This window comes from Glycine max, chromosome 13, assembly GCF_000004515.6.
Source record: "Glycine max cultivar Williams 82 chromosome 13, Glycine_max_v4.0, whole genome shotgun sequence".
In the NCBI taxonomy this organism is placed as follows: Eukaryota; Viridiplantae; Streptophyta; class Magnoliopsida; order Fabales; family Fabaceae; genus Glycine; species Glycine max.
Genome location: NC_038249.2, coordinates 19,908,404 through 19,924,868, shown reverse-complemented (window position 1 = coordinate 19,924,868; position 16,465 = coordinate 19,908,404). Strand labels below are relative to the sequence as shown.

The 16,465-nt window shown below is 30.4% G+C and overlaps 2 protein-coding genes and 1 long non-coding RNA gene across 4 annotated transcripts; 1 reads left to right on the top strand and 2 right to left on the bottom strand.

Annotated features, from left to right (window-relative positions):
- Window positions 1-6,863: 6,863 nt before the first annotated feature.
- Window positions 6,864-11,268, bottom strand: LOC100782832 (probable receptor-like serine/threonine-protein kinase At5g57670). Of its 2 annotated transcripts, none has more exons than XM_006593491.4 (10): window positions 10,408-11,268; window positions 10,066-10,184; window positions 9,797-9,915; window positions 9,574-9,701; window positions 9,089-9,481; window positions 8,608-8,862; window positions 8,370-8,527; window positions 8,035-8,250; window positions 7,552-7,701; window positions 6,864-7,464 (listed from the first exon to the last, which is right to left on the bottom strand). In XM_006593491.4, the coding sequence occupies exons 1-10, from the start codon at window positions 10,538-10,540 to the stop codon at window positions 7,318-7,320; spliced, it is 1,818 nt and encodes a 605-aa protein (XP_006593554.1). In that variant the 5' UTR covers window positions 10,541-11,268; the 3' UTR covers window positions 6,864-7,317. The 2 variants fall into 2 exon arrangements, with proteins under 2 accessions (XP_006593554.1, XP_003543756.1); XM_003543708.5 differs by having other exon boundaries at window positions 6,925-7,464; window positions 9,089-9,478; window positions 10,408-11,254.
- Window positions 7,616-8,884, top strand: LOC112998796 (uncharacterized). The gene is made up of 2 exons (XR_003263977.2): window positions 7,616-7,750; window positions 8,015-8,884. It is a non-coding gene; the product is annotated as an uncharacterized lncRNA (long non-coding RNA).
- A 1,945-nt stretch (window positions 11,269-13,213) lies between the features above and the next one.
- Window positions 13,214-15,819, bottom strand: LOC100783365 (PTI1-like tyrosine-protein kinase At3g15890). Its single transcript, XM_041007972.1, has 4 exons — window positions 15,279-15,819; window positions 14,987-15,137; window positions 14,639-14,901; window positions 13,214-14,037 (listed from the first exon to the last, which is right to left on the bottom strand). The coding sequence occupies exons 1-4, from the start codon at window positions 15,323-15,325 to the stop codon at window positions 13,356-13,358; spliced, it is 1,143 nt and encodes a 380-aa protein (XP_040863906.1). The 5' UTR covers window positions 15,326-15,819; the 3' UTR covers window positions 13,214-13,355.
- Between the last annotated feature and the right edge of the window lie 646 nt (window positions 15,820-16,465).

The window sequence follows — 16,465 nt, the reverse complement described above, 5'->3', positions numbered from 1 at the left end:
TGTTTTATGTGTTAGGTAGGTTGGTATCTTGTTTAGTGTCTGTTTGGTTTTTTATTCAAAATGTTTCAAATTGTGATTTAGGTGAATTTTTTCTTTGTAACCTCTACTCAATAATTAGGAGTTCTAAACAAAAATATATATACACATAATAAAGTCTAAAGAAATAATATGATTTTTTATATAAAAATTTATGTGAATTGGATTTTGAGAATTCATTAATATAAAATAAGCCTAAAGGACTCAAAGAATACTTTTAACAATACTTATAAATTATTTATCAATAAAATTCTCATATTAACTTAACTGCAACAATCAAACTAACTACTTTTAGATATATAAGATCATTTTTTTATCAACTAGATTAACTATTGTTAGTAAAAAAATAATATAATAATATAATTAATTTTAGAAGTATTTTTTTTAAAATTATTTTAGCACAAAATTAATTTACTAATAAGGTATAACTTAATTGATTAAGAAGACGGAGACTATGAGTCGCTATTTTTATTTTTACCAATATAAAAAGTGTAAAATTAATTTTATATAAGACTTGTGATTTTAAAAAAACTATACTCAATTTTATATTTTAATACGATTAAAAAAAAAATTAAATATTATTTCAAATACTCATTATTTGAATATAAATCCAGGGAAAATCTATAATAAAATCATTTCAATATGATAACATGTGTGTCGGGCAAAGTCACGTTTGAAGACTTTTCAAGTCAACTAATACAACTATTGAGATTCCGGCTTGTTTTCCTTTAACTTTTTTGGAACTATTGATTTCTTTTTATAGGAATTGTAGCTCTTTTTAACAATAGGATGGTAGTTGATTATAAGGTTCAGAATATATATATATATATATATATATATATATATATATATATATATATATATATATAAATAAAGAAATACTTACATTTGATATATACATCTCATTAAATAGTTTTATTTTTACATTAGTTCTTAAACTTTTATGTTCTTCTCCTAAATAGAAATATTTATATATTATTTACCAACAAAATCTATGAGAAATTTTGGGAATAAGTACATCGTTGTTTAATCATATATTTTTTTCTGGTTGGTCTAGGTAAAATGTAACATCTCAATTTTAGATTTTTTGATGTTTTTTACACTAAATATTTCACGTAATGATATTTCACCTGATGACATTTCACTCAGCATCCTTGACAAATCAACACAAAACTTTTTCATCTGTTTTGTCTTCATTCACACGTTTATTGAGAAAATTTCCAAAAGGTCACTCATCCTATAACGGTTAAAGTCAAACACGTTTAACTATGAAATTCTTAAGTAATAAATTATCGAAAAGTAAATACATTTTATTGGTATAGGTAATACCCATTAATTTCTTTAAGTCATCCTTAGTTGTCAGTCTCGTATCTCCACAAACTCTAAATTAAAATTGAGAAAAAAATACAACTAATATGTAGTCCATCTAACCACCATTTATAAGGTAACATAACCATTAGTTAATAAATAAGTTTAAGAGAAATGTTAATAACAAACTTCCTTGAATACACTTTTTATTTATTTAATATTTATTAAAAATAAAAAATTATAAGTCTATATCATATTTAATGATTATCTTTCTTGATATGTGATGTTGTGATTTTGATGGTGATTAAAATCCTTCACATTTTTGTAATCTATAATTCATATTTTGTAATGGTTTTTTGCTGTAAAAAATTAAATCATTATTAATATTATTTGTCGGAATTAGTAGTTGACTTCAACAAGACACATTTCATAAAATGAGAAACTAAAAATCAATAATTTAAAATAGGAACTCCAAATGAATTTTTTTGGTATTTATAAGGATTAAAAATATTTTTTAACCCAAAATTGCACAAATCATTAAATAACTAGTAAACCTTAAAACTAACTAGCATATATGATTTTTTATGGGTTAAAATGTGAATTATTTTAAAATGAAGAGAGTACTTTATAAGGAAATCATAAAATAAAAATATATTTAATATTTCATAAATATAAAAAGCATTAAATACTTATCATATACTATAATTAAAATAAATAGAAGGATTAATACAAGAATGGTGTTTAAAGATTTAGAGTTATTTTTGCTTAATTAAGTTTTTCGTACCTAAAATATAGGTCATTTTTAAATTATTATCTAACATTCATTTTTTTCAATCAAATACCTAAAAAAATTTCATTTTTATTTTACTATTTGCCGTTAAGTGACGACATGACATACAAAGTGTTATGTCATCATTTCTTGTCATAGATATTTCATTGTCATGTTATCACTTTCAATGACATGATAATGACGTGACACTCCATTTGTCATGTCATCACTTAATGGAAGTTGAAACAAATTTTTTTCAGGTAGTTTATTTGACAAAAAATGAATTTTTATGTAATAATATGAAAACAATCTATTTTCGAGGCATGAAAAATTTAATTAAGTCAATCTATAAAATATTTTTTTAGTTAACAAATGATAAGGAGGAGTTTTATCAAAATAAATAATTTAATTTCAGATAAAATGATAAATGATAAATTTCATTATTATATTGAAAATAAAAATAAAAATGGTAATCGTCAATTTAAGTTATGTTTAAAAGCAAATCTTATAAGTCAATAAAAAAAATTGTTTCTCAAACACTTTTATTTGATCAAATATTTATAAAATTTTGAAAAATTAAAAATTAATTAAAATAACTTAATGAACATATATGTAATTTATTTTTATATAGACTTAAAAAATTTTATCTTATTTATATTTTGAAGATAATTCCTCATCAAACTAAGAAATACATTAAATTAATTAGATATTTTTTATTGGTAGGAATAAAAAAAACACCATTTAAAATTTACAATAACTCACCTATCAACTTATTGTGTTTTATCAATTAAACTAGATTAATAAGATGATATTAAAGGTGAAATTAAAGAGTTATGTGTACATTTAATATTTGGATAAAGTTAAAAGAGAATCAACAAATGAGGAGATATATATTTTGGGTCCAAAGAATAGTGAAGAGAGAGTAATGAAAGACATAACATGTTACACGTGTACATTGATCACATAGATCGCAAAACACCAATCATATATGATTTAAATAAGTTTTTCATATCTAAAAAATATGTCATTTTCAAATTACTACTTAAAAATTCATTTTTTTGACAAATACCTATCTAAAAATTTTTTATGCTTCAACTTATTACTTGTTCTTAGTCCCCTTCCATTAAGTGATGACGTGACAGACAGAGTGTTATGTCATCACGCTCAATCACTGATACTTCATTGCCATGCCATGTGATAATATGATAATGACGTGATAAGGTGTGATGATGCGACATTTCATCTGTCATGTTATCACTTAACGGAAGATAACAAATGATAAATAGTAAAATAAAACTGAATTTTTTTTCAAATACTTAATTGAAAAAGAAAATAAATATTAGATAATAATCTAAAAATAATTTATATTCCAATTATTTTTTTTATAAATACATATAATGCAATTGTCCTTCATTAATCGCTGTCCCCACTAACTTTTGGACTTGGCTCCTCCATTGGATTTATGCCCGATGCCTGTAGTTGTGAGAAAGGATCAAAGTGGCGTTGATTGATCAATCTAACTACTACTGTTTTCTTGTTTTGATTTTCTGAACTTGGCTCTTAAACTCGAAAACATTAGTAACGACATCATCTTCAGACTATGGTCAATGCGCTTGTTTGTTACTCAAGAGAATAATGCAACACGGTTTTCCTTACAAAAAAGAGGGGGGGGAATACACCCAATGAGCTTCGACATTTCGATTCTCAGAAGCTGTCAGTTGACTAAGCCAAATTTAGGTTAAATTGTATGTAAACTAGGAAATAAGTGCCCAAAAGTTTCATGTCCTGAAGTATATTATAGATTTTTAGTTAATAAACAAAGAATAATATAAATTAATCAGATAAACTCTTTCTTTCTCTTGTGTGGATCGTGAAAAATGACGAGTCACAAATTACCAAGGTAAAGTGCATAAATCATCATTTTCTTTCTATGAATTAATTAATAAAAAAATTAATTAAGTGAAAAAAGAGATAATACGTCCTAATACTTTTAAGGATAATTTTGAAAAAGAAAATGTAATGTGATTATCTGTTATTAATTAATATATATTTTAATTTAGATTAAAAAATATTTGTTTATTACTACATTGTTGACGTCCTATTGAAGACGAAAATGTAATTCTTGGGGAACTGGTTACAACTGGGATTCATTCAATTATCAGCATCAAGCAACCAATTTTTTTAATATATATTTTTTTCTCTCTGTTGAAGAAAACTGAAAACTGATATGGATAGTGGCAGGCTGCGTTTTATCTGAATATGGGATAGAACAATGAAGACGAAAAGGTGTCGGTTACTTGTTTCACGTGGGGTCAGTGTCAAATGGGCTACAGGGTGGGCCCAGCCCACGCCCCCTTCACGTGCGCCACCTATCCAAACCATCCCCTTGTGGCCCAACTTGTCTCGTTGCAGTACCACTGTCCAGTGTGGTCCATTCAAGTTTTTGTGTCCATCATCAATCCCATTATAGAGGAGCCCACAATGTTATGTTACGCTTTGCATAGTCAACACAACACAACACAACACCAATAACATTACTGTAACACTATAAAACATGTAAAACAAAATAGAGATGCATAGTAAGTAATTCCCGACAGCAACATGTAACTTATCCACATCTTGATTCGGGAGTTGGGACTCCACAAATCTAGTAAAATATATAACTTGTTAGGGCTTGGTCTATTGGTCTCCTCCTCTTTCATGTAATTGTTTGATCTCATTTTGGAATGGTTATTTCCTTGGTGAGGATTGAAGAAAGTTACTTTTCCATTGAGGGACATGGATTCAAGGGATTGTGTTTGGATAAATCTGCACCTTCATTTTCAACCTTCTTTATGTGTTATTGATTTCCTTGTGCTTTCAATTCGGTTTCCAATGTTACTGTGTGAAGAAGGGGTGGACTAAAATCCAAACTTAAAGGTAGATGTTAGATGTGGTCCTTTCCTTTTCTTTGTTTTATGCTCTCTTGCATTTTATTTATTTATTTGCTGGCTTGAGTTTAAGTTGGCCGAAGTTATTTTCATTTATAGGTACACTGACCAATTATCTCATAGGTGGACAAAAAAAAATCTTATACATTTTTTTCACGTATATTTAAATTTTTAAATAATATAGAAAATAAAATTAAAATTAAGATGAAAATTTTATAATTATAAATATGGTTAATTATTTAAATAGAACCTTAAAAATATAGATTAAAAGTATTCATAATGGGTGTATAATAACGTAAGTTTAAAATTGGAAAGAAAACATTAAGAGTGACTCGTGTCTTTGAGGAAAAAATAAACTAAGAGGTTTAGTTATATTTTAAAAAAATTATACTCTAATTTAATAAATAAAGTAAATTGTATGAATTGAAATTACTAGTGAATAATGTTAAATTACTCTTTCATTTTGGAAAAAACAAACCAATTTAAAGGTGTCCCGAAGGTATTTGTACGGTTGACATGATTTTTATACTGTCGAATGGATAAGATGCTTTTTTTTTTTGGTGAGAAATATAAGATGAATATAAATTAGTTGTTGAAAATTCGTCCCCCTAAAATGAGATTACTTATTAGTCTCAAATTTGAAGTGTGTAAGAGACTAAGAATACTTTGTAATGTTACTAAAAATATTGTTAAGATTTTCCTTTGATAAAACCAAGGGTTAAGAAAAAAAAAAACAGTTTAACCCTTTACAATTTAATCATTAAACTTACAGAGTATTTTATTAGTATTTAAAAAAAGAGTATTTTATTAGTATTTAAAAGAAAATAAATCACGTCCTCTTTTTTTTTAAAAAAATTTATAAATTAATAATAACGGCCTTTCAACTTCCTTACCGTTGCCAAATGAATGGACTTTCATCTTAAAATTTTCGCTCAAAGTGCAAAGCTGCAAACCAAAAATCGTTTATTGTTTTATTTTTTGCTTTAGCTTTTTTCTCTATCTTTTGGTTGAGCCCAACACAATGACCTTGAGCCCAATACAGTGACCACATAACTGGACGTAAATAAGAAATGAATGTCTATGGCCCAAGAAATATAAAAAATAGTTTTAATTTATGAATTTGAATTAAATATACCGGAGGAAAAAAAATTACATTGTCCTATAATGATTGAATGTTATGTATGTTAAATTTATTGAGTTTTATAATAATTAATATTTTAACTTGTGTAATATAAAAATAAATATTTATTTTATATAACTAAAATTTATAATAAAAATATTTTTAAATTAATAAGCTATATTATAATTTAAATTTAAAATAAAAAATATTTTAAACATATAAATTATATTTCAGATTTATAATAAATAATCTATATTGAGATAAAATGTTATTTTTAATTATTAATACATTTTTTTAAAAAAAGTATACAAATTTAATTTAAAAATAAAGATGAAAATGATATATTAAGAAATATAAGATGTTGATAAAAACATCTAAAAAAATCTTATAAATATCCTTATTAAAAAATAATTTCTAGAATTGCCTTCGTTTAAAATAAATATTCTAATATATATATAAAGGGAATTATTTTTAAAATCATATCTAACATTATGATTAATTAAATAAAAATGCATAAGAAAATTAAACTCTTAACTTATACTTTTACAGGACCTAACAACAATTTCATGTTTGTATTCGATAACAAATCCCGTTTTCTCGTTCTAAATATTCTGTCTTTTGTGATTTTTTTTTTCTTACAACAGGATCTAAGGTAGACGTGATCATGCTTTTATTATAAATAAACAGGATGACAACTGTATATATATTTAGCGAAACGCTGGATATTAGGAAAGACAACTGTACAAAAATTATGTGGTCTGTTTTCATTTGCCAATCTATTCAAAGTTTCAAACCTCCACTGAATGCTTTTTTCAGACAAATAGCATACATCAAAACAAAGACAAACTAAATTTTTTATACCAACAACTTGGCACAGACAAGAATGTCTTTCGTATTAACAATATTTCCCTAAAATCTTCATAAAAATTATAATCCTCCCCTTCAACTCCAAAAAAATAGAAAAGTTCGTATTTGCTCAACCAAGACAGACTAGACTAAGGTGTACCAAATAAACAACAAAAAAGAGAGTCATATGATAAGTTACGCAAATAAAGAACAAGCCTCTGATCTAATGCTTATTACTTCACTCCTACCACAAACCTAAGATATAGAGTATGGAAAAGAAAATTGAAACTGAACCCTACATTTCATTCTCACAGATAATCCTCCAAAGATACGTCTGAGGGTACATCATATCCGAAAACCATGGAGTAATCATCCAATTCATCAGAAGTGAACTTTGGGATCCTCCAGCTCTTTCCAACCTCACTCTCTTGGCCACTAGTTAGCAGCTCTAATACCTGTGTAAATCAAAAAAGAAGAAAAGAAATGAGAAACTTCATTTAGGTGAATGAGAAACTCATACATGACTATTATTGTTCATTCACCTCACTCATTGGGGGACGCCACGTGGCAGTTTGTCTCACACAGTATGAAGCCGTTAGCACTACCCTATAGAGTTGCTCTCCATCATACTTGCCTTCCAATCTTGGATCAGCTAGCTCAGCAATATTCCCTGATTCCATCAGAGGCTTTGCCTATATATTGCAAAAGTATATTAATGTCTTGCTTAACCAATTTATACAGGTATGTTTATCGTTTGGTAATAATTCTTAAATGGAGTAAATTCCCACATTCATTCCTTAAAAATTTAGCATGTGACACATTAGTCCCTAATAACATAAAATTCTCACATTAATCTCTACAAAAGTTGTCATATTATTCCTTTCCAGCTGGACAAATGTGTCCCTACCATCTATATTTGCATTGCTAAAATTTTCTGGAAGAATGTGCATACTCTTCCTAATTTGTTAATCAACAACATTTGTGAATTGTGACACTCTCTATAAGGGAATGAAAGGTATGATTACCCATAGGAGAAGGTTTTGCTTTGAAGAATCAACAGGTCTCCGTCCAGTTACAATCTCCAAAAGTAGAATTCCAAATGCAAAAACATCTGTTTTCTCATCCACGATTCCATGCATAAAGTACTCTGGTGCTAAGTATCCAAATGTGCCCTCCACGGGGATCACAGCATGGTGAGTCCACTTGTTAGGAAGCCACTTTGCAAGCCCAAAATCGGTAATCTAAATATAGACGTTCAAAAAGTTAAAGTGTAAGTTGATTGAATTGAATCACGTGAAAACAATGTTGTTTCTACCAACTCCAAATGTTTGGATTTGATTACTATTCTATTTAAATATACCTGTGGTTCATAATCAGGACCCAGAAGAACATTAGAAGCTTTGATGTCACGGTGAATTATTCGGTGTTTGCAACATTTATGAAGATAATGAAGGCCCCTTGCAACACCAATGGCAATTTTGTATCTGATTGGCCAGTCTAGTGGATCTCCAGCTTTACCTGATAATGATTTCAATAACAAACAATACTTTGCTGAAAAATGAAATAAAATAAGGAATTGGAATACGAGGCTCTTTTACCATGCAGTGCAGTTGCCAAATTTCCATTTTGAGAGTAATTGAAAATCAGATAAAGCCCATTTTCAATGCAGCAGCCCACTAAAGTTGCAGTATTAGGATGGCAGACGTGTCCAATAACACCCAATTCCATAAGGAACTCTTTTTCCTTGTTAGGATCCTTGTTGTCCTTGGCCAACCTCTTCACAGCAATGGTTCGTCCATCTGAAAGATCACCTTTGTATACTTCCGAGTACCCACCTCGTCCAACCAAATTATCTGTTGTTTAAAACATGAAAAAGAAAAAAGAAATTAGGACTCTTTAAGTGTTTTAAGTGTTGTTCTCCTATCAGAATTGGACTATCATCTTAGCAGTTCATGTAATAAAGGCTTGCATTAAAGGTTAACACAAATTATTGAAGTCACAGTCTAATTCTGATTGGAGAATGACACTAAAGATACTTCAGAAAATGTATCTAAGTTTTGTCCAAAAAAACTAACATACCTTGGTGGAAGTCTTTGGTAGCATTGGAAATCTGTTCATAGCTGAAGCACTTCAACAAAGGCTGACGCTTTTCATTTTTGGATATGCTAAAGTTTTTGCTTCTAAATGGTGAAGCAAGGAATGAGACTATGAACCTGAATGGGAACTGTGGTTTTCTTATCTTGGATCGCCTCTTAGAATCCGATGATGGGGTATTTGTGGTGCTTGAGACCCTAGTGCTAAAGGTATCATCTTCAGTGCTGTTCGATTGTCCCTCTAGACCATCTAGTACTGTTCTTGGTGAACGGTTCTGAGCCTTGGTTCCTGATATATAATCCTCCAGAATAGGGGAGGCACCCTTGCCATATTGGTTATTCTTCTTAAACCATCTTGAACTTGGTTGTTTTTTATCTGCTAGTGAAAAGATACAAGGTATCTCTTATTTAAGGGACTTGTTATCCATTGTAATTTGTATTTTGTTACTTTGTTTCTGAGAATTGAATTACCTTGAAAACGTGTTGAGTTTGAATTGGCATTTTGATCTGCCTTTGTACGTCTCCCAACTGAGACCATTGTACACCCATCATGTGCATGCTCAAAGCAATACTTGGTGATTCCTTTAGAAGTTCCAATTCTAAGAAAAAAATAAAAATAAATCAGGTTTGTCGTGCATGATGTTCATAAAGAAAATAATAACCGTTATTACTTATTACATCACTTAGTTCGTACTTATTTGTTCGGTTTCTTGAGCCACGGATAAGAAGATAGTCAGCATTGATGGACTTGACTTCCTCCACTAAACCTTCACCAACTGTGGAATTGAGTGCCACCCTGGCCTCCAAATTAACCTGATAATGTTTTTTTCATGAGCATTTATTTGGTTCTAGACTTTAGTAGCAAGCATGTTGTAGTCTAACCGTTATATAAGAATATAAAAAAAATTGCTGCGTTTATAGATAGGAACATTTATAATCATATATTTGATTCTGGTGAATTACCTGCTTAGACCAACTGGACTGTGCAAATTCTCCAAGCACAGATATAACATATGCTTTTGCCTGCCTAAGTTGTGATTGCCTTCTTCTGACTGAGACACGCTTCTTCTTATCCGCAGCAACTGTAATTTAACAAACTTGCAGGCTATTACAACACTAAACGTTCACAGCATGAGCATATAGATGGTTTGATCTATGCGAAATCGTCAATCATGAATTTAGAATCTTATGTTTATTGAAAAAAACATTGAATAGAATAAGTGATAATGCAGGTAACAAGTAATAACTAATTAAAGACTAAATGAGTTGAAAATTTTCAATTTGGGTAGAAAAATAGTGACTAACCAAGAACATGCACAGCCACAATGGTGTCATTTGGATTGGCTAGAACTCTTATTGCCCATGACAGAAGCTCCTTGCTGTCATCTGGGTCTAAGGAGAGGCCAACTAGTATTTGGGCAGGGCAGGGAAGTACCATTTTCAAATGAAACTTTGGCTAACAGGTTCAGTCACTGTTGTGAGAGTGAGCAGAGAAATGGAATTATATGCTCTGCTAGTTCTTGTCACACACGGATGAATGAATGCATTCTCAGCTTAAGAATAAGTAGTGTAAGTAAGGAAGACCATGATTAAATTCAGTTAGGGGTGTGAGGCCAACGGCCAACCTCATGTCCAATTCTTGTTGGAGAAGCATAAAAAGCCTTTATTAAGAGTGGCAATAGGAAAACTGATTAGACTCTATTTCTCTCTCTGGTGACAATTAAGTGTTGTAGTTGGGTGCTTTGGGGTATAAGCAAAGGTGGTGGGCTCGTATTTGAGTTATCTTGCTATGTAAGCCAAAAATGAAGCTCCCCTTCAAATTTAGTAAACAAAGGTACCTTTTCTTCTTTTGTTTTTGTTTTTGTTTTTCTTTTTTACTTCCATTTGGTAGGAAAGGCTATTGGTCTATTTGCCAATCTCCAAAAAGAAGAGCTTCACTCATCACTTTAACATCAATGAAACTTTGAGAGGACACTAACTGACTTCTCTTTTCTGATGGATGAAGTGGCAACATTTCCGTATAACTGTTTCCCCTATTTCACTATCAAACTTTGTGAGGTTAGCACATAATCTTCATTATTTTTGTCACGCACAACATAATTTAGAGGGTCATAAAGTACCTTGTTATGTAGATATAATACTAATAGCAGGATGAGGTTAAAATCTATCACAAATATAATAGTTGGGACTCATAAGAATATTCTCGTTAACTTGGAAAAATATTGAATTGAAATTTTTTAAACAGAAGGCCTTCTAGTGTGCTATGGAAGAATGGATTCCTTTATAATTTTCTCCCTTCCAAGGAAGATAAGGTCATTCTACATCCAATTATTGCTATTTCTGAATAAGAATCGCCTCTTCTGAATAAGCATGTTCGACTTTCACTTCAAGATTCGTTAAATAATAATGCCGATTTTACAACTCAAGTATAAAAAACTGGAAAGTGACATGTGATGCTACTCTGGCTATAGAGAAAATCGGGGTTGCTACCAAAACAAAAAAAGAAAAGTGGACTTTACATCGTAGAAGTCACAACATTCATATAAGAATCAATTAATACGTTCACACCATATAGAATTGTGTTATTTGTTGCTCAATTTTTTGAAGCGACGCTAAAATGTACTACTAATGTACAAGTGGATCCCAAACGCATAAAGAAATTTGTAACGAAGTTAATCTTTTGATGATTTGACAAAACTTTATATAGGATCCAAATATGTTGCTAGCATCCAAATAACATAAGACGTGACAACGGATTGCCATACCTAACGGTGGAGGTGTGAAGGCGAGGCTCGATTTGGATTAGGGAACTGCCAAGACATGGATAATCCATCTTTCAAACCCCACACTAAACAACAATTTCACCATACCCTTACACTTCATGTGGTTTACTTTTTTGGGGGGAAAATTGAAAGATAATAAGAATGCCTTAATTTCAAGCAAGAAAAGATATTCGGTTCAAGTTCGTTAGCACATCTTCTTTTCAAACATCAAACCATTGTTACTCTGATTCGAAATTTTCAGGACATTAATTAGAATTATGGCTGAATTTATAATTGCAGAGTACTGTAAAGACATACTTCACTGTAAGAGTCATTGTAAGTTGTTATAAATAAAGAACAAATAATCGTACAAGTTTGATCTAAATTCAACACATGTTGCAATTATTTTGTCACTAATGCTTGCCACATTTTACCAATTTATCGTTATTTTTCTATTAAATAAAATTCAAAAAAGCTGATCTAATCCCCACGTCATAAAGACACTTCGTTTTGTTTTTTCTACATAGCAAAAGTAAAGATGTAACTCTGAGTCTGTTGATCCTTATATTATAAAATTAATTTAGTTCAAGGTATCTGAACATCAAAATAATAAAATAAGGTTATTGTATTTACCCCTCATTGTTGATTTTTCTCTAATGTTCTTATTGTACACTTGAATGCCTTTGAATGTTTCTGAAACATAATCCCAAGACATGTTTATAGGGAAATCGGAGAAGCGACATATCTTTTCATTAACAATCACAATGATTCAACTCACTCTTTTATGAAGAGTCACAGACCATTTCATGAAGAGTCATAATCATTCAAGATACCCTCCAGGGATTCTAAAAAGAGTTAATTGATTATTTAAATATTTGTTATAAGTTCCTTTAATGATTTTAATCAAAACTTAAGTTTCTTTAATAAATATTAAATACATTACGATATTTACAAATTTACTAATAATTAAAATAATTTGAATTCTACACTAAAAATATTAAATAATTATATTTTATATTTAATTTATACTTTTATTGTAAGTAAATTTTTTTTTTCTTCTCCAAATATCCTTTTACATTGAAACTAGATACTAAATTCTATAAAATAACACTTTCAATAGCTTTTAAGAAAATGAAATTTTATCAATTTAATTATTAGATCATACATTATTATCTTATCCTATGTATATAAAATGATCAAATTTATGGTATAAGACATTATGTCATAAGAATTTAACACATCCTTGATATCTTTTTGTCCCGGTTATTGCGAGGGAGAATCGAGAAAAATCAATTTGATGAAAGATTCTATAAAACAAGAACTAGCTTTAAAAGAATAAGATAGAATAGTTAGTCATTACGGGAAAATTATACTTAGAAGTTGAAAGTTGATTACATTACCAATAGATATAAAGGCTTCACAAAACAAATAAATTCTCTCTCTCTCTCTCTCTCTCTCTCTCTATATATATATATATATAATCTTTGGGCTTTAGCCTATATTCTTGTTATCACCGCGCATGTATGGATCCTTCATCTTTTGAACTTCAATGGCACTAAAAACACCATAGCTAGCTGTTGCATCATCATGATCATCATCATCACTAGGTTGATCAAGTGCCAATAATTCTTCATTATACTTGATACTATCTATTCTCATGGCAGTGACTTTCTTCTCTTCAAATTCATACCCTTTCAGAAGGTTAACCACTTGCTTCATATTGGGCCGTTTCTCGGGCTCACTTTGGACACAAAGAGCAGCCACATTGATTGTTTGCTTGACTTGGTTTTCATCAAAGTTCCCTCTTAGTTTTGGATCAACAAGGTCCCTGAGCCTTCCGTTGGTTATTAGGGGCTCGGCCCATTCAGTTATTGTTCTTTTGAGCCCACCTGGGAGCTTCTCTATGGGCTTTCTACCGGTTACAAGTTCTAAGAGAAGAATTCCAAAGCTATAAACATCACAACTTTCGGAGACTTTTCCCCACATGGCATATTCAGGTGCCAAGTATCCCAATGTACCCTTCACACGGGTAGTCATGTGGCTAACTCCTTCTGGGATTAGCTTTGCAAACCCAAAATCTGCAACTAGAGGCTCAAAGTCTGAATTCAGAAGCACGTTACTTGCTTTGATGTCCCTATGGATGATGTGGGGTGCGACCTCACGGTGTAAGTACCTAGCAATAACATCCAATTTTAAAATTTCAAACAGGCATAGCTACATTAAATTGTAATTTACTATATATGCCACACAAGCTATTCATGATACTATAGATGTAGCACTTCAAAAGTAAGGTCAATTTTGCAGTCATATTCGCTGAAAAGAAGTCGTATGCTCATATATCATTTAGAATAAGGTATTTCAAAAGTGAAAATTGCCCATTGAGGCTAGAGCGGAGAACCCCCTTACATGCACCCTTTCAAAAGAAATGATGTTTAGCCATTGTAATTTTTGGGTACTTTATCGGAGGGTAAATGCAACCTTAATTGTGTGTTAACAGAAAGTATGTCTGAATATATAGATGGTATCTTCATTCTCATGTATTCTTACTCCTACCAAGCATGCCTTGATTATAAAGTCTCTTAATTATTAATTTACAGTGACTAATAATAGTATGATGCATCATACCAAATACCAATAGATAATTTTATTGTTATATACTTATGTATTATTGATACATCATACTGCGAGTAAAAGCTTTTTCTAGTCAATATAATTCAGTTAAATGTTTAATGATGAGGAAAATAAATTGTTGAATGAGTCAGGTGGAAGCTTACAGAAGGCCTTCCGCAGAGCCAATTGCAATCTTCATTCTCCTTTGCCAGTTGAGTTGCACTTCAACAGCAAACTGGCCATGCAGATGAGAAAGCAGGCTGAGATTTGGCATGTAATCATAGACTATGAGCCGTTGATCATCTCCAACACAATAACCCCTAAGACCCAGCAAATTTTTGTGCCTAACCCTTCCAAGAACTTCAACTTCTACAGCAAATTCCATCTCTGCCTTTGAGTTCATTGCTTTCAGTTTCTTCACCGCTATCTGCCATTAAGAGTTAGCCATATATAATGAATTTTGCACTGTTATTGGCAAACCCAATAATGAATGCTATGATTTCTATTTTTACCTGAAGACCATCGTTGGTTCTTCCCCAATAGACACTTCCAAAACCACCTTCACCAAGCTTATTATCATCATTGAATCCGTTGGTGGCCGCATGCAACTCCTTGTATGTGAATATTCTCCATGAATTGTGAACTACGCCAAATGATGTTGGTCTATACAAAATTACACGTACAATTATGATGGCTAAGTAAGATTGATGATCATGCCAACAACTAAAATGAGAGCCAATAACTAATTCACATAATTAACATTGAAATCATAAAACAGAAACGGAGAAACGTAATTTCACATACACTTCTTCTACCCTCTCCGAGCCGCAGCAACTGATGGAGGATCCCATAATTGGCACAATGTTATGGAATAATGGAGTGCTCAACTTAAGGAGCTTGTGCCCAAATGATTTTTTTTTTCTTTTTAAAGTATACTGCAGTGGTTTAATTTGGTCCTCTCAAATCACACATGTAATTAATGCCGGCCGAACGACTTTGGCCGGCTAACTCAACTTTTCATATTAAGTTTGCTTGAACAACTATAACAAAGGGGATGGAATATATATTATAATAACAGGCACTTTTTAAAATCATAGATATACAAATATGGGTGTAATTGACTAATTGTAACATAAGATAATATGCCCTTAAGAATCCTTATTTAACAGTTGTACTCGAATTCCTCAGGACTAGAGTATTTGTCTACAGGGAGTTAATTCCACCAAACTGTTTTTTTCTTCTTCCTCATTTTATGAACAAATTAAAAATTATGCATGTATACGTTTTTATGGTGTACATAAGCATGTATAAATATAAATACGTATAAGAATTCAAGTTAATGTGAATTTAACTAGACGTCTATTCTTAAATACTTAAATAATAGAATGAAGCTGATTGACCTATTAATGATTAATAGCTTCATTAATATCATCTGGAAATCAATCAAGATACGAAGTAGCATTATTCTAATTCTTTATGTCTTGTTTGGGGTGATTTCTTTTTTTTTAGTTTGAAATTTTTAAAAAATAAAATCAGTTTTGAGTTTTGGTTTTTTTCTTTATTTTTAGTTTTTAAAAAGATGTTAATCACATCAAGTATTAACCACACACTTATTCACAATCATATCACATGTTTACAATTTAATACCTCCCCGTCACAATCCTCCATCACATGTTCACGTGTATCTCACAAATTAATCCATGCTCAACTTGCTACTTATACTCAACCTCAATCACAATTCATAATATACAAATAGTATTACATATATAAACACATTGAGTACATAAATAACTAAACACGCAAATATTCTAATAATGAATTTACAAAGTGAAATATAGTCAAACAAAATTACACCAAGGATTCACTAAAACTTTTGGAGAACCTTATAGTTAAATAAACTTTGGCCAATTTTAAAGAATAACAATATGAAACATTATATAAAATCATACTAAATATTAAAACTCAAACAATAATCGAGAATTTCATTCTGT